Source organism: Guillardia theta, assembly GCF_000315625.1.
Source record: "Guillardia theta CCMP2712 unplaced genomic scaffold GUITHscaffold_279, whole genome shotgun sequence".
Lineage (NCBI taxonomy): Eukaryota > Cryptophyceae > Pyrenomonadales > Geminigeraceae > Guillardia > Guillardia theta.
Genome location: NW_005434397.1, coordinates 3,976 through 28,225, shown reverse-complemented (window position 1 = coordinate 28,225; position 24,250 = coordinate 3,976). Strand labels below are relative to the sequence as shown.

The following is a 24,250-nucleotide window of genomic DNA, read 5'->3' as shown; positions in this document are numbered from 1 at the left end:
CTGTGGAAACTGGAACAATGGCACATGCACTCCTTGCTCCTGTCCTGTTGGTCAATACTATCGGAGTGCAGATTGCAAGTATGCAACCAATTACATACCTGCCGATGCTCCTTATGTGAGCTACACTTATTCTTGCTTCTCATGCGCGGCAGTCTGCTCTGCCGGTCAGTACTCGGTAGGATGCGGTGGGAACCAGGCTGGCCAGTGCTATCCTTGTGCAAACCTGCGCACTGTCAAGAATTGCGGTGCATCGCAATACGTGTCTGATTGCACAACAAGCGCAACATGTGTTGATTGTCCTGCAAACACATTGATGGTCTCTGGGATCGCAGACAAGAGTGGATGCTCGTGTAAGCCAGGATTTTATCAAAGCGGAACGAATGCTTTCGATTGCACTGTCTGCGCACAGGATACATACAGCGACACGGTGGGAGGAGCAGCATGCAGATCATGTCCTGTTGATTCGAGCAATGGTAAGCAGGGATCGCAAACGCTCGCTGATTGCAAGTGCAAGGAGGGAACATACCTTCAGACGGTGAGCTCAGGCTTCCAATGCCTTCAATGCATCCCTGGCTACTTCTGCACAGGAGGAAGCATCACCTCCTGTCCCATTGGCACATTCTCTGCAATCACAGGATACGTCACATCATGCACATCCTGCCCCTCTGGTGCTTACACGGTTGAGAGAGGATCTACAAGCGATGCGCAATGCCTCTGCAATGCTGGATACGTCCTCAACGCCGCTGGCACCGCCTGCGTTGCCTGTGCCGCCGGCTCCTACAAGGAGCTCGCATCGCAGACCTCCTGCTCCCTCTGCCACGTCGGTAAGTATTCAACAGTTGCAGCCTCGGATGACCCCTCTAATTGCCTCCCCTGCCCTTCCAATTCCAATACCTCAGCGGACGGGGCGGGTTCGCTATCCCTATGCAAGTGTGCAATTGGCTATTTCGGGTCGTCGGGCTCGGCGCCTTGCACGGAATGCGGCACCGGGACCTTCAGTAATTCCCTCGGGGCCTCGGCCTGCACCTCTTGCTCTGCGAACTCTGCCTCCCTGCCGGGGGTGCTGCGGACGTCTGCGAGCTGCGTTTGCAATGCGGGATACAGCGGAACGGGGACTGTGTGCACGGCTTGCGTTGCCGGCACCTACAAGGCGACGGTCTCGAATGACAACTGTGTCCTCTGCCCGATCAACACTTACTCGACGGCCGTAGCGGCAGTGTCCGCGAGTGTCTGCACCAACTGCCCGGCCAAGACCGGCGTCACGGGGACGTCGCGCGGATCCCTCTCGAGTTGCCAATGCCTGCCAAACTTCTACGGCACTGGGACAACATGTTCCGCCTGCGCCGGTGGCACGTATTCCGAGGGCCTTGGCAATACGGCCTGCCTCACCTGTGTCACCGGGAAGCCCGCATGTGACTATCTCTCCTGCACTGGGACGACGGTGTTTGTCAGCACTGGTGTGTGTGTGAATTGTCCCGCCGGCAGCTACAAGGGGACTACCGTGGGAAGCGTGCCCGACTGCATCCCGTGCCCTCCCAACACGACCAGCGTCGCTGGCAGCGTTGGTATCGACGCTTGCTCCTGCCTGCCGGGGTTCTCGGGAGTGATCACCGCATCGAGCACCGTTTGCACGCTCTGCAATGCCGGCCAATACTCCTACGCGGGCTCCTGTATCGCCTGCCCTTTGGGCAAGACCAGCGTCTCCTATGCGCAGAGCGAGGGCGACTGCTTCTGCACCGGGCTTCAGTACTCCGGGCTGGACCGGGTCTGTAGGGATTGCTTCCCCGGAACCTACAGCGAGGACGGCATCAGCTGTCGTTCATGCCCGAATGGTTTCGTGGCTCTGCAAGGGTCCGCGGGGTGTGGGTGCCCGGCGAACACCATCCACGGCCTGAACGGGGTGGCGTACGTCAGTGTGGAGTTCCAGGGGGTGTGCGCAAGGCGTCCTCTCCGGGGCATCTCTGTTGCATCATCTGTCGTCATCTTCGACAACGGGTTGTGCTCCGTGCTTGTGCGCTGGAACACGGACATGTTCACTCTGAGTGTCTTTGACGTAGATCTCGGTTTAGACAGCTCGGACAGCATCTCCGTCTCAACGTCAACGGGGTCGGACTGCCTCGGCTCCACTCTGCAGAAGGTGATTACCCCGGCGGACGTTGGGTTTGGCTATCAGGATTCATTCTACAAGTCTATCGGGTGTGTCAGGATCGATTCGTGGATGGGGGGGTTGCAACCGGCCTCCTTCACAATGCGGGCGTCTGTCAAGTGCACACCTTGCCCGTCGGGGAATTACAAGCTCGGCTCGCAGGTCGACTCTTCGTCCTGCAGCTGTGCCTACGGCGCAGATACAGGGCACTATGCAACCTCTAGCGGGGTGTGCAATCCCTGCCCGATCAACTCGTACAAGCCAACGAGGAACTCCTCCGAGGCCGCCTGCCTGCCCTGTCCCGATGGGTCCACCGCGGACTCAGGGAGCGTCAGACTCACCGATTGCAAGTGCGCCGCGATGCAGTATCTGAACGTCAGCCTGGCGCTCTGTATGCGTTGTCCCTGGGGGAAGTACTCGTCGGCAGGCGCCACCTCCTGCACAAGTGACCCAACCTATCAGACTTGCGGTGTTGGGCAAGAGGGGACGTCTTGCACGGCTTGCCCGGTGGGTAAATACAAGGGTATCATCGGCAGTGGGTCTTGCACTGCCTGCGCCGCGGACTCTACAACGCTGCTCGCTGGGCAGCACTCGTACGCTGCATGCAAGTGCAATGCCGGTTTTGCGTCCATTTCGGGGTACTGCCTGAGATGTGAGAATGGCAAGTATAAGGATTGGATCGGGGATGAATCCTGCTGGGACTGCGTGAATGGAATCACCGCAGGCAAGGGCGATTTTTGCGTCTGCAATCCGGGGTTCCAGGGCTCTCCGTGTGTTGCATGCCGGGCGGGGTTCGCCAAGGCAGATCCGGGGAGTTTCGATTGTGAGATCTGCCCCGGTGGCAGCTATTCGCCTGTGAATGCCTCGACCTCCTGCTTGCAGTGCCAGGGCAACTTCTACTCCACGGCAGGTAGCACGTACTGCCATGCCTGCCCAAGCAACTCTGTCTCGAACTCGAGCTCGTCCTCCCCCGATGCCTGTCTTTGCAACCGGGGTTACACTGGGAATGCCGCTGTTGGATGCACCGCCTGCCTCCCGGGGACCTACAAGGAGAGCGTTGGTTCTCAGGCATGCGAAACCTGCGCCGAAGGCAACGAGGGACCATTGGCCTCGGTCACAAGATTCCACTGCGTATGCGCTCCCGGGTACACGAGGGACGCGGAGGGTTATTGCAAGCCATGCCGTGTAGGAACCTGGAAGGCCAAGAAGGGTGATTCGCAGTGCTCCGCCTGCCCGCTATCCACCACGACCTGGCAGGAGGGCACAACCGCGAGGGAGTCCTGTGTTTGCATGCCAGGGTTTTACACCGTCGGCCCTGCACTGTGCGCGCTCTGCAATGAGAACTACTACAACGATCAGTACAACGCGAGCATCTGCCAGAAGTGTCCGATGTTCTCTACCAGCATACAGGGCAGCGCAAGGATCGAGGACTGCATTTGCTTCCGCGGCTTTACTCTAAAGAATGGAGATTGCACTGCCTGCCAGGCCGGTTCCTACAAGAACACGCTGGGCAGCTCTCCCTGTGTCAATTGCCCGGCGAATTCCATTTCCCTCCCCGCCAACCCGGACTCGCTCAAGTGCTTCTGCCCCGTGGGATACACGGGGAACAACGGGGCGGTCTGCACCCCCTGCGACTTCAACACCTACAAGGATGTCAACTTCTCCACCGCCTGCAAGCCATGCCCTCCGGACTCTGTGACTGTGAGCCGCGGCTCGACGTCCGTATCGGATTGTGTCTGCAAGATGGGACATTACAGGCTGCAGGACTCGTGCGTAGCGTGCCCTCATGGCAAGTACAAGGGGGTAATTGGCGACCAGGCCTGCACTCCCTGCCCGTTGTTTCAGACCACGGCAAAGACTGGTATGCTCTATGCGGAATCCTGCTATTGCAACGCTGGCTACTCGGGACTGGAGGGGGTCGGCTGCTCTGCCTGCCCCGCGGGCTCGTATCATTCGGGGGAGGCTCTGATGGCAATCGGAGATGTCAGCAGCATCGCCAGGTTCAAGTCGGGGGATTCCGTCTCCTCGCTTCTGTACGCTATCCGGACTCTGGATGCCGTCGTTCTCCTCACGGTGGCTATCCCCGCTAGCATCAACGCGGGCTTCCAGGTATTGCAGATAGGCTCCACATCGCAGCAGCTCTGGGTAGGGGTTGTTTGGTCTTCCTCCCCCGTCTTTCGGGTCCGTGCGGGGGACGGCAGCGTGAGTGTCGTCTCTGGGAATGCATACCCCGGGCTCGCCTACGCCGATGTCCCGTTGGCCTCTTTGCCTAGGGGGCAGTGGGAGATGATCATTCACGTCACCGTAACACCCGGGAAGGTGGAGGTTTGGAGCAATCGGCAATGGCTCGCGGCGGGAAAGACCTCGGATGGCTTGCCGCTCAAGGATTTCCTGTGGGCCGACAGCACCTCGAGTACCTTTGGCTCTGCCTACACGGCCTCTGATCTTTTCCTGTATTCGGGCCTCTCTGCCACTTCCAACGTGTTAGGGCAGGTTTGCAGGGCTTGCGGGAATGGCAGCTACTCGGTCGGCCTTGCAACCTCGGTCACGGATTGCATCTGCCCCGCTGGATACTCGGGTGGTGCAGGGCTGGACTGCAATATGTGCCTGGCAGGGAAGTATCTGCGTGCCTCGGGTGACTCGTCCTGCCAGGACTGCCCCAAGGATTCCAACTCCCCGGTTGCCAGCACCGCCATCTCTCAGTGTGTCTGCAACGATGGGTTCATCGGCACCGGAGAGACACAATGCACCGCGTGTGGCATTGCAAAGTTCAAGTCCTCCGCCACGGTCTGCACCGACTGCCCGATGTTCTCCAGCTCCCCTTATGCATCCAACAGCATCGAAAGCTGCCTGTGCTTTGCGGGATACATTGTAAATGCAAGCCATGAATGCACGCCCTGCAAGGGCAACCAGTACAGGCTGACGAGCACCTCCTGTGCCTCCTGCCCGGAGCATTCGGCCTCTCTCCCGGCCAGCAACAGCATCGAGGACTGCATCTGTAATGCCGGATACGTCCGCATAGGGCAGACCTGTGTCGCATGCCTTGCGGGCCAGTACGAGAGCAACGGGGTCTGCCTCCCCTGCCCAACCAAGTCTACCTCCGCGATTGCCAGCTCTGCCAAGACGGATTGCAAATGCCGGCTGGGATACACAGGGGCGGACGGCTCGGATTGCGTCGCCTGCCAAGAGGGGAAGTACAAGGACTCGCAGGGATCTGCCGCCTGCAAAGAGTGCTATGGCGGCGCAAGCTCGCCTTTTGCCTCCGTGTCCGCCTTTGATTGCTTCTGTGAGGCTGGCTTCGAGGGGAGCGCAGATGGCAAGTGCCAGGCCTGCAGCCCGGGGAAGTTCAAACCCAGTGATGGCAATCAGGCTTGCACCAGCTGCCCCGCGGACACAACTTCCTACTACTACGGATCCAAGACAGAGCTGGATTGCATGTGTGTTGACGGAATGGTGGGGCAGCCCGGGGGCCCTTGCCAGCCTTGCAACCAGAGCACCTACAAGATCACCTACCTCACCTGCCAACCTTGCGGGCTGGGGTATTACGCCCCCGTCAAGAGCAATGCCATATCCGATTGTGTTTGCGATGTGGGATATGGCAACGAGCTTGGCACTTGCAACATGTGCCCTGTAGGAAAGTTCAAGGACTTCACCGGTGATTTGCCCTGCACACCCTGTGGGGATACAACGAGCACGATACAGGAGGGCTCCGTAAGCTCAACCGATTGTGTGTGTGATGTTGGGTACTACCTCGATGGCATCTGCAAGGCCTGCCCCGAGGGCAAGTACAAGAATTTCACTGGGAGCGGGAACTGTCTGGCATGCTTCGACAAGGCAACTTCCCGACCTGCAAGCACGAGCATCAATGACTGCATCTGCCAGGATGGGTACGAGCAATTCGGTTGGCAGTGTGTGGTTTGCCCACCCAACTATGACTTCAACAATGCCACCAAGACCTGCGATGCCTGTGTTGGTTTCCGGCGCACCGTGCAGAATGGTGTCGTGACAGAGTTCTGCACCTGCCCGGCTGGATTCAGCGATGCGTCGAGCTCGTCCTGCCTTGCCTGTGCCGCCGACAGCTTCCGCCCCTTCTCGCAATCCAACCTCTGCCTGGGCTGCCCGCTGCACTCTACCACCAACGGGATCGAGGGCTCCCCGTCGTCTCTCTCTTGTGCCTGCAACATGGGATACACGGGGCCGGACGGGGGCAACTGTTCTGCCTGTGCCGAGAGCACCTACAAGAACGTCACTGGAAACGCCACATGTGATCAGTGCCCTGTGCATTCCTATTCACCGTCGTCTAGCGAGAGCCGGTACGACTGTGAGTGCATGCCGGGATACACCGGCGTGAACGGATTTGACTGCACCGCCTGTACCAACAACACATTCAAGAGCGCCTACGGGGCTGGGCAGTGCTTCAGCTGCGGCGATCACTCCGTCGGCCCATCGAGCAGCACCTCCAAGTCTTCCTGCTCCTGCGATGTCGGGTATACACCCAAGGACAGCTACTGTGCCCCTTGCGATTTCAATTACTTCAAGAGCACGGTTGGCAACGTTCTCTGTACGAAATGCCCATCGGACACTGTGACCACCACGGTTGCATCCGAGACTTCAGAGGATTGCGTGTGTGTTGGCGGGCTGTATCTCAACGCATCCGGGCAGTGCCAGGGGTGCAGGGAGGGTTTCTACCTGAATCCCACCAATGCCTTCTGTCTCGAATGCCCCCAGAACATGACATCGTCGAGAGACTCGCAGTCCTATGCCGCATGCCGATGCCTGAAGGGCTACTACGGCAGCGTCGGGGGTTATTGCACGGCCTGCCCTGAGGGGAAGTACAAGGACTACGAGGGTCCGGGGCAGTGCTATGACTGCCTAGGAACAGAGACCAGTGCGCTGGGAAGCACGTCATCGTCCGACTGTGTCTGCAATCCAGGGTATACATCCATGCTTGGCATCTGCATGCAGTGCAGCTCGAATACCTTCAAGAGTGGGATCGGTGACTTTGCCTGCACCCAGTGCCCTGGTAATTCCGCCAGCCCCTCAGGGTCGGTGGATGGCTCGCAGTGTGTTTGCAACTCGGGATACGAGGGGGGATACCCGTCGGGATGCCAGGCATGCAACTCTGGCTACTACAACGACGACGGGCGCGTGGCCTGCAAGCCGTGCCCGCCCAACACGCAGTCGGCGCTTCACTCTACCCGCCTCACCGACTGTGTCTGCCTGCCTGGTTACTACGGTTCCAACGGGGTGGAGTGTGTTGGATGCGCTGCTGGCAAGTACAAGGCACTGGCGGGAGACTCTCCCTGCCTCGACTGTCCTGCCTTTTCCAATTCCTCCGCGCTATCCACCGCACGCACGGCCTGCAGCTGCAACCCTGGATCTTACGGCCCTGCCGGGGGGCCTTGCACTAGCTGCCAAGCGGGCAAGTTCTCGTCGACACAAGGCTCTACCGTTTGCACTGCCTGTGCCACCAACGCCGATTCGCCCGCCAACAGCACACAGATCACGGATTGCACTTGCAATCGCGGATATGTCGGGAGCGCCGGTGGCCCCTGTACAGCCTGTGGCATTGGGTATTACGAGGAGGCGGGGGTCTGCAAGTCGTGCCCTATGCCCGGAATCACGCTTCAGACCGCATCTACGCTCTCCTCTCAGTGCCTGTGCAATGCGGGATACTACGGGACTACGGCTTGCCTGGCCTGCTCTGCGGGATCTTACAAGACAGCAGTCGGAATCAGGGATACGACAGATCTATTGCAGCTTCCAGGAACAACAGTCACCATGTCAAGCAACCCCTCCAACGCGGGCAGGGCCATCGACGGTTCCGCGGCGACGTGTGCGACGACCTCGGTCGAGCTGGATCCAACCTTCACCGCCACCCTGCCAGGCCCTTTCCTCATCTCCGAGTTGGTGATCACATCGGGTGCCAACACCGCCAACGTGGAGGTCACAGTGGGGAATTCGACGATCATCGCCACCAACGCCATCTGCAGCAGCTACAATACGCTGTCGGGAACATCCTCCGTGCCCTGCAGCGCAACGGGGTCGATCCTGACCATCCAGGCCGTAGCGGCGGCTGACAGCCTCTCGTTGTGCGAGGTGCATGCCTACGGATCCTGCACGACCTGTCCTCCTCACACGGTTACGCTGGCCACCGCCTCTTCCTCGCTGTCCGCCTGTGTGTGCGACAAGGGATACACTGGCAGCGGGGGTTGGTCGTGCAATGCCTGCATCAGCGGCAAGTATAAGGACACCACGGGAAGCGCTGCCTGCTCTCCTTGCATCGCCAACAGCGAGAATGGTGAGGCGGAGGTCTCATCAGGCAGCTGCCTCTGCAAGCCAGGGTTTGAACTGCGCTCGGGTGCCTGCACGGCCTGCAATGCATCTGCCTACAAGGACTTCACCGGCAATGGCGGCTGTTTGCTGTGCCCTGCAAATACCGTCTCTACGGGCTCGCGGGACGATATCTCTCTCTGTGTATGCAAAGCGGGATACTCTGGAGTGGACGGGGCGGCCTGCAATGCGTGCCCTGCAGGGAGCTACAAGTCTGGCACGGGATCGGGGGCATGCCAGCAGTGCCCGGAAAACACCTACCAGCCGGCGTTGGCGGCAACGGCGTTATCCTCCTGTAGCTCCTGCCCTCTGAACTCGAACAGCAGCGCAGGATCCACTGTGAAGAGCAGCTGTGTATGTCTGCCAGGCTTTCAGCCCGGTGGCGATTACTGCCAGCAGTGCCCCGCGGGCAAGTTCAAGAGCACATTGCTGATGGAGCCCTGCAGTGAATGCCCGGAGAACACATTCTTGCCATCCACGGCATCCACCTCTGTGCTGCAATGCCAGCAGTGCCCGGGCAATGCCATCTCTCCATCTGCAAGCCCTGTGTCAGACAGCTGTGAATGCATCAAGGGCTACCGGAATGATTCAAGACTGTTCCTCTGCCTGGCCTGTGATATCGGAACCTACAAGGATTCTGTATCCAACACCGCCTGTTCTCCCTGCCCGATTCATGGCAGCACGGCCGCGGAGGGGTCCGTTTCCTTCAGCCAGTGCAGCTGCAATGCCGGGTATCAGCTCTCGGGCAGCAGCTGCCTGGATGTGAACGAGTGCACGGCATACTCGTCTGCCTGCATGCTGAATGCCGACTGCCAGAACACGGAAGGCTCCTACACCTGCACCTGCAGGGTGGGCTGGCAGCTATCCGGCAGCGCCTGTGTTGATATCGATGAGTGCTCGCTGGGCAGCGACAGCTGCGATCTCGCCACGACCACCTGCCGCAACACCCTCGGCTCCTTCCAGTGCGATTGCGATGCTGGTTACACAGTGGGGCCGTCGGTGTCGAGCTGTGTGAATATTGACGAATGCCTGAACGCATCCTCCGTCTGCCAGAACAACAGCGCATGCTTCGACACGATCGGGAGCTTCTACTGTGTCTGCAACCCGGGCTTCAGCACAGAGCCCTCTGGCCTGTGCCTGAACATCGACGAGTGCCTGCTGGATCCGGCGCCCTGCGATCCGATGGCGACCTGCACGGACACGCAGGGGAGCTTCACCTGCACCTGCCCGGTGGGTTACAGGCTCTCTTCTTCCAACCTCTGTGTTGACCTGAACGAGTGCCTTGCTGTGAACAACTGCAGCATAGACGCAACCTGCACCAACACGATTGGGAGCTACGAGTGCGCGTGCAATGAGGGCTTCCGTGGCCCGGGAACGTACTGTGAATGTGCGATATGTGTCGATTGCGTTGCCGGCTCGTACTGTTACAACGGCAGCGTCTATGTCTGCCCTCCTCACTCGTCCTCCCCGACGAATGCCATGACGGATTATTTCTGCGACTGCTTCGCGGGGTACTACGCCACGAGCTTCTTCCCCAAGGTCTGCGAGATATGCCCTCCTGATCACTACTGCAACAATCAGCAGATGTACGATTGCCCAACGGGATCTTTCAGCGTTGCAGGGCAGGGATCCAAGTACGGATGCATGTGCAAGCCGGGGAATTACTTTGTCAACGACTCCGTGTTCTGCTACGAGTGCCCGTACGACTTCTTCTGCGGTGGCGGATACACGGAGAAGCAGCCCTGCCCCAATGGCACCTACTCGAAGATGGGCATCTCGAAGGTGAGCGAGTGTGCCTGCAAGCCTGGGACGTATCTCCTCCCCAACGGTGAATGCTACCCGTGCCCGGAGAATTACTACTGTGCGGGCTCTCTGGACCCTGCGGTGAGGTGCCCAGATCACACCTTCGCCTACAACCTCTCCTCCAGCCTGATCAACTGCATCTGTGAGGTTGGATACAGCGGACCCCGGAGTGAGAACTGCTCTGCCTGCATCCCCGGCACCTACAAACCGACGAGGAGCATGTTGCAGTGCAGCAGATGCCCGGCCAACACCTACCAGCCCAGGTATGCACAGGTCTCTGTCGAATCCTGCCTGCAATGCCCGGAATTCTCGCAATCCGCCAACGGCACGGGCTCGATCGGTGGCTGCCTGTGCATCCCTGGTTATTACAGGGTGGGGGATGCCTGCGTCGCATGCCCGGCAGGGTATTACACCTCTTCTTACAACAGGACGTACTGCCAGCCGTGCGGAAACAACCAGTACTCTCTCATTGTCGCCTCCAGCTCTTCATCGAATTGCATCTCTTGCACGGCAAACAGCACCAGGCTGAGCCTCTCGCAGGCAGTGTGCGAGTGCAACGCTGGATTTGAACCTTTCTACGGGGCATCAACCTTCGGATGCTCCTCCTGCGCCCTGGGCAGGTACAAGCCATCGCTAGGCAATGTCAGCTGCCTGTCTTGCCCGAGCAACACCTTCGGAAGCGCTGTTGGGAGCACCGCCTGCAGCTCTTGCCCTGCAAACTCTGTCTCTCCCGGCGGTTCGGTGGCCTTGGAGGATTGCCTTTGCATCCAGGGATACGAGAGGGTGTATAGCGGCGGTGCGTTTACTTGCAAGCAATGCTGGCCTGGAACCTACAAGGATGGCCTAACCGGACCTTGCCTCGAATGCCCCGCCAACACCTATCTCTCGGGTTACGGCAGTGTATCCGTCCTGAATTGCTCCTCATGCCCACTGCACGCCGTGTCAGGGAATCGTTCAATCAGCATCGGGAATTGCAGCTGCACACCTGGGTTCCATGTCGGGGGCGCTGGGTATCCCTTCGAGTGCATCGGGTGTGTACCAGGTTCCTTCTCCATAGGGTATAATCTCACCCGCTGTGACCTGTGCCCTGTTGCGACCTTCTCTCCGGTTCCACTCGCCAGTGATAGCAAGGTATGCCAGGCATGCCCACAGAACAGCACAAGTAAGGATGGATCCGGTAGCCAGTACGATTGTCATTGCATGCAGGGATTCCATGGTCGGAACGGCACGGCATGCCAGCCCTGCCCCGTGGGCACTTATAAAATCCCCGAGGGAGACTTTCCCTGCACCTTCTGCAGCGACGGTACCTATTCCACCGTGCTCGCGTCTCCTTCCCCGACGGTCTGTACCGACTGCCCGGAGCACAGCACGAGCTTCCAGCCCTCCCTCGCGTACGTCTCGAGCTGCGTCTGTGTGCCGGGCTACACGGGGGGATCCGGTGCTTGCAGCGCATGCCCCATTGGCACATACAAGGCCACCTACGGCGCGGACTACTGCAGCCTCTGCCCCAACAACACCTACAGCGAGGCCGTGGCTGCCAATGCCTCTGCAACATGCCTGGATTGCCGATCCAACAGCATCTCGCCCGCGGGCACCGGGAATCGCATGGGCTGTGAGTGTGTCAAGGGTTTTGCTTACGTGCCCGTGTGGGATGAGTGCAAGGGTTGCTTCCCCGGTACGTACAAGTCAGAGGTCTCGAACCGGGCCTGTGTGATTTGCCCGAACAGCACCTACAACCCGGATCACGCATCGCAGCAACTGTCCGATTGCAGGGCATGCAGGAACTTCTCCTTTGCACCGGCTGGCTCGATCTCCAGTGCCAACTGCAGCTGCCTGCTGGCGTACGCCGACGTCGCTGGCACCTGTGTCTTCTGCCTTCCCGGGTACGTTGCCCGCACGAGCGGGTGTGAGCTCTGCCCCGCTGGGTCGATCGGGGACGATTCCAGGTTGAACTGCATTGCCTGCCAGCCTGGGAAGTTCTCCAGCAACCGCTCGACGGCGTGCTACGACTGCGCCGTAGGGAGCTACCAGCAGCTCTCGAACCAGACGTTCTGCAGCGCCTGCCGTGCGGGGAGCTACTCGGCTGCCATCGGCGCCAACAGCAGCGTGACCTGCAGGAATTGCAGCGCTGGGTACCACTCCCCCTTTGCCGGCTCATCCGTCTGCCAGCAGTGCCCTGGGGGCTACGCATCGACTGTGGGCTCGGCGGAGTGTGTCCCCTGCGCTCCGGGGACCGTCTCCCTGCCAGGATCGGGGGTGTGCGACGACTGCGAGGCAGGGAGATACCAACCGGAACCTGCCAAGACATCTTGCCTCACCTGCGGGACGGGGAGATACCAAGATTCCCTCGCCGGGACATCCTGCATCGCGTGCGACCCGGGTAAGTTCTCAGACCAGACGGGTGCTGGGACCGCCTCGGCATGCCAGAATTGTTCGGACGGTGAGTTCAACCCCTACCACAACGCGTCTGTCTGCGGGGTTTGCCTCCCGGGCTCTGCCTCCCCCGCTGGATCCACGTTCTGCAGAGACTGCCTCCCAGGGTTCTTTGCAGAGTCTTACTTCTATCACTGCCTTCCCTGCGGGGCGGGGTACTACAACACGATCGAAAGGGCGTCTGCCTGCCTTGGCTGCGGTTACGGGAGGTACCAACCCTTGCTCGGGCAGACCTTTTGCGATCTCTGCCCCCCGGGGACCTTTTCGGTTGCCAACGGATCGGACAGCATCTTGTCTTGTGAGAACTGCTCGGCAGGATACTACGGTTGGGGCTACGGCCTCTCCACCTGCGGAATGTGCAAGGGTGGCTTCTACTCACATCCCGGGGCGACAAACTGCACGCGTTGCAGCCCCGGGTCTGTCTCTGGCGATGGCTTCGGGTTCTGTGTCACCTGCCCTAGGCAGACCTACTCGGATGCATCCCAGACCACCTGCCTGAGGTGTGCCTCGGGATACTACTCCTATGAGGGCTCGACAAGCTGTCTGCAGTGTGACCATGGGACTTTCCTCAACACCACCGGGTACCATTGCGATGTGTGCCCGAACAACACCTACTCGGATCCCCTGAAGGTGGTTTGCCTGAACTGCCCAGAGGGCGCGGTGAGCAATGCCAGGTCCAGCGACGTGATGCAGTGCAGGTGCCCTGATGGGTTCGAGGTCGCATTCGTCGGCGGTGTGTGGGTGTGCAGGGCATGCCTACAGGGAAGTTACAGGCATGGCGACATGCTGTCTTGCGCTCCGTGTGCAGCGGGATATTACGCGCCGGAGACAAACATGAGCTCGTGCCAGGCATGCGAGCCCGGGTATTACCAGGATGCCACGGGGGGTTTCTTCTGCATACCCTGCGACTATGTAACCTACCAGCCGACGTATGCGGCGAACAGCTCTGCATCTTGCCTCTCCTGCCCGAACCACTCGACGGCATACACCCTGGCCAACCCGTCGATCCTCGACTGCCAGTGCCTTGCGGGGTACGGGGCTGTCATCACAGGGAACGACTCTCTCGTGTGCGAGCCGTGCAAGCTGGGGACTTCCAAGGCGGATTCTTTCAACACCCCCTGCGAGGCCTGCAAGGCCGGTGAGTATGCCGGTGAGCTAGCATCGCTATACTGCAAGACCTGCACAACGGGGACTTTCTCGATCAACCCTGGGCAGTCCTCCTGTGCCAGCTGTCCTATTGGGAAGTTCTCCTCGGATCTCACGATGATCCTCTCCGGGTGTTACGAGTGCCCGCCGGGGAAGACAACCCTGGTGACGGGCTCGCAGTCGATCTCCGCATGCCAGTGCCTTGCCGGACACGAGCCAAACGGCGCCACATGCTCCGCCTGCCTCCCCGGGTATTACAAGCCAGGGATCAACAACTTTGCATGCATCGCCTGCGATGCCGGCACGTACCAGCCCTCCCTCGGGGCGGCATCTATCGGCGATTGCAGGCCCTGCCCATCAGGATCCAACTCGCCGTTTGCAAGCACGGACATTTCCAACTGTATCTGCAAGGCTGGATACGGGTATGTCAGGGCAGTGGAGTGTGCCGCCTGCCCCCCGGGTTACAGCAAGCCCTACCTCTCCAACAGCCCTTGCTCTCCCTGCCCGGTGGGTTACTTCCAGCCCTCGGAGGCAAGCGTCGGGTGTTTGAGCTGTGTCACCGTCGGGCTTTACACCAGCACAAACTCCAGCGCGGCGGACACCTGGGATCGGTGCCAGTGCATCGACTCGTACGGGCTCATAGCCAAGGATGCCGTTGCTCTCACCAAGGTTTGCAGGCTCTGTCCGGTGCTATCGTTCAAGAAGGGGCTCTCTGATTCTCCATGTCTGAACTGCAGCGCGAGCGACAGCATCGCCAAGACCTACCGCGTTTCCAACTACGGGTGTGAGATCAACTGCGATGCGGGATACATCCTCGACACCGCCTTTGATTCCTGCGAGCCCGCGGCCGGGGTGGTGCTGCCTGGGATTGACGACGTCAGCTTCCGGAAGGTTTCCGTCGATCATCTCCACGAGAGGGTCTCGGGGCAGATCCTCGTGCAGCACGACGAGGTGGGGAGCTTCCCGGTGTTATACGCCATCCGCTCCCCCTTTCAGTGTGACGTGTGCTGCATGGAGTACATCCGTGGCCTGAGATGGAATCCGTCGCTGCTGCCCTCCAGCCTGCTTCAGGTCAATTCCACCTGCGGTTCGATCAACTGCTCTTGCCGGACCTCCGATTACGTGCTGTATCGCATCCCCGATTGCCAGATCTGCAATTGTGATGAATGGACCAAGAACCTCTTCGAGGCCGCCCTCCCGTTCTACTACGACAGTTACAGCTTCATGCAGCTCTCGGGTGATCCTGCAGAGTATATGAATTTCACACTGGACCTGCAGGCCCTCGGTGATATGCCAAACTGCACGGCATGGGGGCAGACAACGCTCAACTGTTCGTTTTACATTGCCGTGACGTTCCTCAAGCAGGATCAGGTCTCGGACATACGCTTCGAGACAGTCTTCCACCGCTTCTCCTACAGCCGATCCGTCTCCGCCACCGTCAGCGTGATGCAGAAATGGACGAGCGACAGCATCGATTACCTCTCCATGGACGTCTTCTCCTTCCCCGGCACCCCTGTGAGGGCGCTGAAGCTGTTCTTCCACGGACCAACGACCATGCTTCTCCGCGGGCAGGCACTGACATTCCTGCTCTCGCTGCAGGCCAGCAACGTCACTGGGTACCTCCCTGTCTGCCCCTCTCTCGCAGCCATCCCCACCTGCTGGCTGGGCTCTCCCTGGCTGCAGGATTCCGTGATCCTCGACAAGTGGTCTGTGGGCGCTCACTGCGAGGCGCTGTTCCAATGGCTGGCAGGGAGCTATGCCTGGATCTTCCTCGAGACGCCCTCTGTGGGCTTCGACGCGATCAGGCTCTCCATGCTGCTCTCCGATGAGAGCCGGAGGTACACCTACACGGGCGTTGTGACGGCGGGGAGGGAGGGATTCACCGGGGCATGCCACGACACCCTGCAAGCCTTCGACAAGCGCAACCTCTCGGCCAGCGTGAGGGAGGGGCTCAACGGCACGTGGCGAGACTACAGCGAGGGGATGGAGCTCTGGTCCGCCTCCGATCAGCAGGCATCGCTTGTGCTGGCGCTGCATCACCCGGGGATCACAGAGATCGAGATCGTGATGATACACGCGGTGGGGTCTCTGGTCAAGGACCTGTTGGACAACCTGGTGGTGCAGGGGAGGGTGTTCCAGACACAGGACAACAGCCATTGGGTCTTCACCGACGCCTTCCAGCAGATCTGCTTCGGGGACTTCCCTCAGAATTGCATCACGAGGACATCCACGGTCGGGATGCTGGACATACTCCATCTCCCCGACGACGAGGCGCTGTGCGAGGCTCAGGCCAGCGCGTGGGGCGTGAAGAACCTCCTGATGCCGGCACAGGTCGGATCTACGCTGTGCGCAGGAAGGGACGTGCAGACAACGAGCTACTTCCTCGTCTCCACCGCTTACCCCTGGCCGTCAGCCTTCCGGGATTGGATCGAGAGCAATGGGCAGGTGTTTAGCTACGTGTATGTCGCGGTGCCGAGCAGGCAGAGGGCGTTTTGGATGGAACCGGGTTGGTGATGTTTATCAACTAGACGAATCCAATTAGAACTGTCCTCAACATACTTTTTTCTTCCTCAAAGTGAGCATATGAGCCTTCAAAATCTTGAGAGCTGAAGTGTGTAATGCAATCTGGAAACAGAGTTTTTCAAACTTAGTCATATCGACATTACCGACCTTCTTGTAGATGAGCTCCTGTTGACTGTTCCTTACTACGGTGTTGGTACTGATGAAACTCCTGCAGTGACCAATATCTTGGCATAAGACTGTTGCAGATACACCCTTGGCAATGTACTCACTGGCAAGTCTCTTGCCTGCCAGTTTGTATTCCTTCCTGCGTTCTGTGAAGGATCCGCCCCATTGTTCGGGTTCAAAAGAGGTCAACTGAAGCATTGATGCTTCATCGAGCTTTACCATGCTTAAATACACGGATATCTGGCAGAGTGCATTTTGGAAGCTAAGAAGTTGAGTAAAAATTCCCCTGTAGTAAAGAAGAATGTCTATAAGAGCTCCTCCCCGGGCCTCCCCTCCCCACCTACGCCATGTCCATGCCTGGAGTACCCCTTTTGAGCAATGCCGACCGTCTCCCGTTCACCGACGAGAGGACGTTTGTGCTGGAGCTGCTGCAGCCCGCCCTGCTCTCTGCAACGCAGAACCTTCTCACCGAGGGCCTGCTGCAAGACGGGGACATCATCCAGCGGGCGATGAAGCAGGATGAAGACCTGCTCAGTGGCAACATCGCACAGGACGAGCTGCGGATCTCGCACCACTCCTCCTCGTTCAGGGTCTCGCAGTTCCACTTCGACCACTTTGTTGTCTCGATATATCAGCACCTGCGTGCGGATTACGAGCAGCGCGTGTCGAAGCTACAGCAGCTCCTGGGCAACCCCACGACGAGCAAGAACATCATCAACATCGTTCAGGCCTTCAGCATCATCGCCTTTCTGCATCACGACAGCCGCACGCATCACTTCAGCGACGTCGGGGTGAGCAACTACCCGCCCTCTGTCTGGTTGCGGTACTGGGACATCCTGCAGAACGACAGGCTGAACTACCGCAAGTTCATCGTGCAGTACTTTTTCACGATGCTGAGCTCCCGATGCAAGAACGGGGTGCAGAGGGTCTACGCCAAGGCGTTTGCCGACTACCTCTTCGATCTCGGCTACAAGGTTGTCGAGGAGCGCTACAATCGGTATCTGTACATGGACCAGGAGGTCTACTTCCCGATGGTCTGTGATCTGCAGCGCGCGTTCCTGAGGGGCGAGAGCGAGGTTGGGTTCTGGCAGCATCTCGGCCGCTGCAAGTGCCACGGCGACGGAGTGACCAAGGAGCTGATGCGCATCGCCGCAAGCGATGCCTACCCGCTCTCGATCAAGATTGCGATCGTCACGTATCTCTCCTGGACGCACGGCTTCCCCTTTGTGAACTACCTCCCCAACAAGCAGCAGTTCAACAACGCCCGCTCTCACAGGTCCTGGTCGCTTGAGGTCTTGGAAAGATCCAAGGAGACCTTCAGCAAGCAGATTGCCAGCCGCGTGCAAGGAGCGGCATTTGACTGCGACCGCATCAGCGCCTTCTTGTTCAGGCACCTGACCTTTTTGCACACCGCAGAGTACCTCATGGCGAACAATGGCAACGTCTGCATCCTCTGTGTTGACAACAAGAAGTGTGATCTCTGCATGCGCTAGGCGTTTTATTTAATTCCAAAGCCTTGTTTTCGAATAAACAACGGTATGGATCATTACCCTACCTCTCCTCTGTCCGCCTTTGACTCGTGCCCTTACGGGGTTCCACACTTTGTCAGCTGCAGCATGAGCCTGTTGCACAGTGTGATACACCTGCAGAGGGAGGGGAAGGTCATAGGGGCAGTCGGGGAGAACAACCTGGTCTACGGGCAGAAGGAACTCACCCTTGTGGATTACGAGGTGTATTCGATAGATAGGGCGCAGCTGCAGGGCCTTTTCGAGCTGTCGCTTTGCAACCTCTTTGAGATCCTGCTGGGCAGCATAAACCACTGGTTCTCGGGTGAAGGTTGGACAGGTCACGCGATGCTCTTCTTCGATACATACCAGGACACCCTCCCGATACACCCGCAGGAGCCGTTCCTGCAGGCCCTCTCCAACGTCTCCCCGAGCACCTACGCCGCATTCAAGCGCATGCTGCAGATACCACGCGGAGGCTAGGTGACGACAATGACCTCTTCCGGCGGGATGTCGCTCATCTCCACCTCCATGATGGGTGGCAGGGCCTTGGGCTGCATGGCGATTGGGATGTCAAAGTTGTAATTCTGCCGGGTGGTGACATATTGCATGACGCTGGTGGCATCCTGCACGATGTTCAGATAGCTCTCCTCGAGGTCATTCTCCAACGCACCCTGATTCCTCTCCCGTATGGCGGTGAGGAGATGCAACTGGCCCCTCAAGATCCGATTCTGGTTCTCCACGGCGATGAGGAGCTCGTGGAAGCTGTCCCTCGCCGCATCCTGCCTCAGGAGCAGGTTTCGGATGGCCTCCTGGTGGTTGCGTATCTCGATCATGCTGTTTCTCCACTCGTGGAAGCAATGAAGCATGTTACCGCTTGTGAACTGCATGCCCGTCTCCTGCTGCACCCTCTCCATCTGCTCGCGCTGCAGCATCTTCTCGTAGTGCTTCATGCAGGCCACCCTGAGGCGGTTCCGCATCCACCCTATCTGCCGCTTGCCCCTGTCTATGCGCTGCACAAAGGTGACGAGGGAGTCCGTCACCCCCTTCTCAAAGGCATCGCAGGTGATGTCATTCCGGCAGAGCGCACAGAGGCGCTCCACCATGCTCACGGGGATCTGCATCTTACCCTTGAAGCTCACGAGCATCTCCCATCGGTCCTGCCCCGTCTCCGACGACCAGTGCCACTCGGGGAAGAAGCAGGTCTGCAGCAACCGGTAAAAGGACACACGGAACGCATCATCCCCGAACCCGTAGAAGGCGACGCGCTGTGCGAAATCATCGGTGTTGTCCCTGCGCTGCGAGAGGAGGTGATGGATCTGCTTCATCAGCATCTCCAGCGTGCCGTAATTCTCCGGGTCTACCACTCTCTGCACATGCAGGAGCGAGACGGGGAGGGGTGCGGTGGCAGGCTCACACGACATGGGGCTTGGCAAGGGGGGATGCAAAGCTGCGAATGGTTCTCTTCGAGTCTTTTTTTACTCATGCCAAGTACAGGTCATACCTTCCTACCACTACGCCTGCTGGTTGTGCTGCGCCGCGGTCTGATGCATGGCTCCAACCAAGTTGGGGAGCATGTACCTCACTGGGCGCTGCGGCGCGTTGGGGCACACCGGCTGCGTGCGGGGAGAGGATGGAGGGGTGGTGTAGCCAACCTGAGCAGGGGTCTGGGTTCCGTGGGTGGACATCGGTGATTGGGACCCCGGGGAGGGAGTGGTTTTTATACCTGTTCGTTGCCCAAAAAAAAAACAACCCCAAGCTCGCCGTTGCAAACCCCCGCACCGGCACTGTTCCGCTACAGTGTAAATGAGCGCGGATTTCATCTCAGATCTGTGCACGATCGCGCATGCAACGTGCGATCACGAGGATGTTGACAAGGACGTCGTCAAGAGGTGTTCCTGCAGCTGCACGTACGACCAGTTCAAGGATTACTGCTGCAACAAGGCCTTCGAGGTCATCGGTGACGACAACCAGTACAAGCGGTACTTCTCGCAGTGCAAGGATAACGCGGAGAAGTGGGCGATCAAGGTGCACAACAGCATCGTGCACGTAACCACGGAGATCAAGTCGGTTTACACACTGGTAGACAACCTGCAGACGCAGGGCAAGGACAAGATCTACCGCATGTGCGTTGAGATCATGAGCAGCTCCACGCCACCTCTCAGGAGGCGGAACGGCTGGCACATCTGCAGCATCTCTGGAACCAGGTCGGACTCGTGTGTGGAGGTCGGGAGGAAGGGGAAGGAGGTCTCCTGCATCATCGTTCATCAGAAATTCACCCCCTTCATCCTCTTCCTGTGGTTCTGCTGCAAGATCGAGCACATCGTCAAGAACCAGGTGAGGGCGTGGGTGGCCAAGCAGGAGACCGACGAGGTGGACCAGCTCTGCAGGATCTTCCAGGAGAGCGACGACGTCATCCGCCGCTGGTACGACATCTTCTGCCAGGCCGTGCTCCACGTCAAGCTCTCCATCCACGTCGAGAGCCAGCAGAAGTCGAGATCCGTCATGACCTGAGCTTGAGCTTCAGGTTGCGGAGCTCATCCATGTCCACCGTCCTGCAATAAGGCCTGATGATGTGGTAGAAGTCCATCGGCGTGACAAGGCGGCTGTTCTCCCGATGCAGGGCATGCACCAGCCTGTCGAACCTCTCGTCCTTGATCACATCCCGGGTCGCGAGAGTGAAGGCCTGCGAGCAGAAGACCTTCTTGAAGTCCCTCGGGTTCTTGCTCTCGACGTCGTTGAAGAGCGGTGAGGTCTTGAGCACGCGCTTGATGGGCTGCAGCGTGAGGTCGATGAAGTTGTAGGGCACTGCCGCGTCCGTCAGCGCCGTCATGTAATCCAGGAGGTGTGCCGCGTCCTCGGCGTTGAGATCCATCAGGAGGCCCACGTACTCGTCGTCGTTGTAGAAGCGCTTGAGCGAGATCGACATGCCAAACCTCTCCCCCATGAAGGTCGTGAAGGTGGGGCTGTCCGCCGGGGTCTCCGGAAGGAACATCAGCAGCTCCATGTGAACGTACTGCCCCGCGAAGAACTTGATGAGGCGGTCCGATGGGAAGATGGGCTTGCGGAACACGAAGACGCACTGGATCGGCTTGATGTCCGAGAGCTTCTCCGGCTCGTCCTCGATGCTGTAGCTAGCCATTCTCCCCGATTCCCTGATTTTGCATTAAATAACCAGGTTTGCGAGATGCAGACAATCCGCAACGCTCGTGCTTGCGAATGCCAGCGTGGTGCTGTTGGCCGGGCAGCGCGTGCAGAGGACGGGACAGAACTTCACGCAGTCGTACACGGTGAGGGAAAATATACTCGTGATCGTTGTAGAAGCGGTTCAATTGATCGTGCACGCACTGCCAGACAGTTTATAACAAGACACATGTCCACATGCATAACCAAGATAATAATAGGTAATCCCAACAACTAAATAATAATACCGATTAGTACATGGTGCGCAATATTCAGTGGTTGGGCATACATTTCGGGATTGTCCTGAACTTGATAAAATTAATGGATTACTGCAATATCCACTGTTACATGTACAAGATGCAAGAGAAGTAGATGCTTGTCCTGAGTTTGTACTGCCTGTAGGACAGCTTTGACAAGCATCAGATCCTGTTAGGGTTTTATATTTTCCGACTGGGCAGGCTGTGCAAGGCCCACCATCGGGTCCAGTGTACCCCGCCACACATGTGCAATCCTCAGAAGAATTGGATGCTACCTGCAAGGTTGTACTGTGGGAAGGACAATATTGACAAGCATCAGATCCTGTTAGGTTTTTATATTTTCCGACTGGGCAGGCTGTGCAAGGCCCACCATCGGGTCCAGTGTACCCCGCCATACATTTGCAATCCTCAAAAGAATTGGATGCTACCTGCAAGGTTGTACTGTGGGAAGGACAATATTGACAAGCATCAGATCCCATTGAGATTTTATATTCTCCGACTGCGCAGGCTGTACAAGGACTATGATCTGGTCCACTGTATCCTGCTGGACATTTGCAATCGGTCAGGGATGTAGATGAATCTTGCAGAGTTGACGAGTATAGGGGACACGTCTGACACGAAGTAGCGCTTATTATTCCGGAAGAACCCGCCGAGCACTTCTGGCAGACCGTCAGGCCAGTGCTGCCCGCAAAGGTGCCCTGCGGACAGGGAATGCACAGAACGGACCCTGAAACATCCGAGTACTTGCCCAGGGGACAGGCGCTGCAGACACTCTGCCCGGTCCCGCTCGCATACTTTCCAGGGCCGCAGGCAGAGCAGGACGAGATCGAGGCCTGCCCGTAGGCTGTCGCGTAGGATCCACTCGGGCAGCCCCAGCAGAAGCTCGCGTTTGTCATGCGCTGGTAGGTTCCAGGGCTGCACAGCCAGCAGGCGGAAGACGGTGAATTCGTGTATGCCTGCGATGGGCAGCCGTTGCATTGGATCGTCCCAGTCAAGGCGGCGTACTTGCCATTCTCGCAGCCCTTGCAGGCAGTGGATGCAAACCTGTCCTCGTAATACCCCTTGCTGCATTTTGTGCAGACCGACGCACCCGCCCCGCTGAACCCTCCAGGTGTGCAGTTCTGGCAATGGGTGGCGGAGTCGGCCTTGGGATACGCAACATACTTGCCAGCATTGCAGGCGCAGCACAGCTGGCTGTCACCCTGAGGGCAGAGGTAGTTGCCCGCGGTGCAAAAGGAATCACAAGAGGAGCGCCCCGTCACCCTCCAGGTCCCAGCATCACACGACAGGCAGGCGGTAGAACCCACCACTGCAGTGTATCCCGTGATGCCACAATCAGTGCAGAAGCCCGACTGCACAGTCACGGATATGTAGCCCAGCGCGCAGTTCGCACACGTCGTCAAGGACCCGGCAGAGGTATAGCCGTTGGTGGGGTAGGTGGCCTTGCCTGCCGTGCAAAGCATGCAGTACGACATCCTCGTCACATTCGTAAACGTCCCCACGCTGCAAGCCCTGCAGATGCTGCTCGCCGTGCTGCTGCTGAAGCTGCCCGGAACACAATCACTGCAGGCCGAGAACGGAGAGATGGAGGTCTGCCCAATGTCACAGGCGGTGCAAAACGCCCGGTTCGCACCCGAGTAGTACCCGGCGGCACAGGCGCTGCATACAGAGCTGCCCGAGGTGGCATAGGTTCCCACGAGGCAAGCAACACAGGCTGCCTGTGCGGCCGCGTTGGTGATGCTACCACCGGGGCAGGTGCTGCAAACCGTGTCCCCGTACGCGCTATACTTGCCCGCCGTGCATGCCGAGCACACCGATGCCGCCGTCCCAGAGGTATACCCGGCGTTGCACTGTGTGCATGCTGTCAGGCCAGTGGCCGTGGGGCTCGCGAACTTGCCCGGCGGGCAGTGCAGACAGGAGCTTGCTGAGACAGGGTTGTAGCTCAATGGAGGGCAGGCCGTGCATACCGATACGCTCCTGTTCCTGTATTGACCGGCACTGCAGGACAGACACAAAGTGGCTCCCGTTCCTGAATACTTTCCCTCGGCACAATCCCAGCATCCGTAGGGGTGGATCTCTGAAAACCAAGTGGCAGAATAGTCGCTTGTTCGCTGTTTGATCACCATAACATACCTCCCTGTCCAATCACAATTCACATCTGAATATCCATTGGAATACCCCCCAATTTGCCCACAATAATGGGCATAACTTGCTACAGCTTCATATAAATATGCCGAAACGTATTCAGCAGTGTATTGGTCACTGACATACACTTCAAAACCTGTGCTGTCTGCACTGCTAATGGTACAGTCTGCATTGCTGTAGAATCGAACAAAATTAACATGAGCCGACACAGTCATATCCAGCACTACACCATAATAATTCGATAAACAGGCACGGGAACAACCGCTATTTCCACCTGTCGCTGCACATACGTCTGATTGTGAATCAAAGACCGCAGCCATGCCAACGGTCTGATCATTGCCATACACACCAAAAGCGGATTTGGTTATGCGATTGTTGTTTTCATCCAACAACCATCGCATCCATCTTGGCATGATCCCAGAATATTCCACACCGTTATCATTGGAATAAAAGTATGTGTTTGCCGTGCACTGATGTGTCTGGTCCCATGCGATAATGCTAGGGGAGACATATCTCGCAAGCAACAGCAGCAGCCACCACCTCGACATTTCTCACAATTTATTAACAATCAAACATATAGTCTCAAATACCACCCGAATCTACCCTAAAAA

The 24,250-nt window shown here is 58.4% G+C and overlaps 5 protein-coding genes across 5 annotated transcripts; 2 read left to right on the top strand and 3 right to left on the bottom strand.

Moving 5' to 3' along the window:
- Nucleotides 1-17: 17 nt before the first annotated feature.
- GUITHDRAFT_122074 (hypothetical protein) lies at nt 18-16,375 on the top strand (the record flags this gene model as incomplete). The annotated part of the gene is made up of 3 exons (XM_005818656.1): nt 18-78; nt 153-14,812; nt 14,858-16,375. The coding sequence occupies 3 exons, from the start codon at nt 18-20 to the stop codon at nt 16,373-16,375; spliced, it is 16,239 nt and encodes a 5,412-aa protein (XP_005818713.1).
- A 521-nt stretch (nt 16,376-16,896) lies between these two features.
- On the top strand, nt 16,897-18,042 carry GUITHDRAFT_149105 (hypothetical protein; the record flags this gene model as incomplete). The annotated part of the gene is made up of 1 exon (XM_005818655.1): nt 16,897-18,042. One exon carries the CDS (start codon nt 16,897-16,899, stop codon nt 18,040-18,042), a length of 1,146 nt encoding a protein of 381 aa, XP_005818712.1.
- Nucleotides 18,043-18,395: 353 nt separating this feature from the next.
- GUITHDRAFT_149104 (hypothetical protein) lies at nt 18,396-19,478 on the bottom strand (the record flags this gene model as incomplete). Its single annotated transcript, XM_005818654.1, has 2 exons — nt 18,396-18,491; nt 18,552-19,478. 2 exons carry the CDS (start codon nt 19,476-19,478, stop codon nt 18,396-18,398), a joined length of 1,023 nt encoding a protein of 340 aa, XP_005818711.1.
- A 400-nt stretch (nt 19,479-19,878) lies between these two features.
- GUITHDRAFT_149103 (hypothetical protein) lies at nt 19,879-21,196 on the bottom strand (the record flags this gene model as incomplete). The annotated part of the gene is made up of 4 exons (XM_005818653.1): nt 19,879-20,171; nt 20,213-20,306; nt 20,334-20,517; nt 20,565-21,196. 4 exons carry the CDS (start codon nt 21,194-21,196, stop codon nt 19,879-19,881), a joined length of 1,203 nt encoding a protein of 400 aa, XP_005818710.1.
- Nucleotides 21,197-21,646: 450 nt separating this feature from the next.
- GUITHDRAFT_49082 (hypothetical protein) lies at nt 21,647-22,615 on the bottom strand (the record flags this gene model as incomplete). Its single annotated transcript, XM_005818652.1, has 1 exon — nt 21,647-22,615. A coding segment is annotated over one exon (969 nt), but the record flags the coding sequence as incomplete, so codon positions are not given.
- Between the last annotated feature and the right edge of the window lie 1,635 nt (nt 22,616-24,250).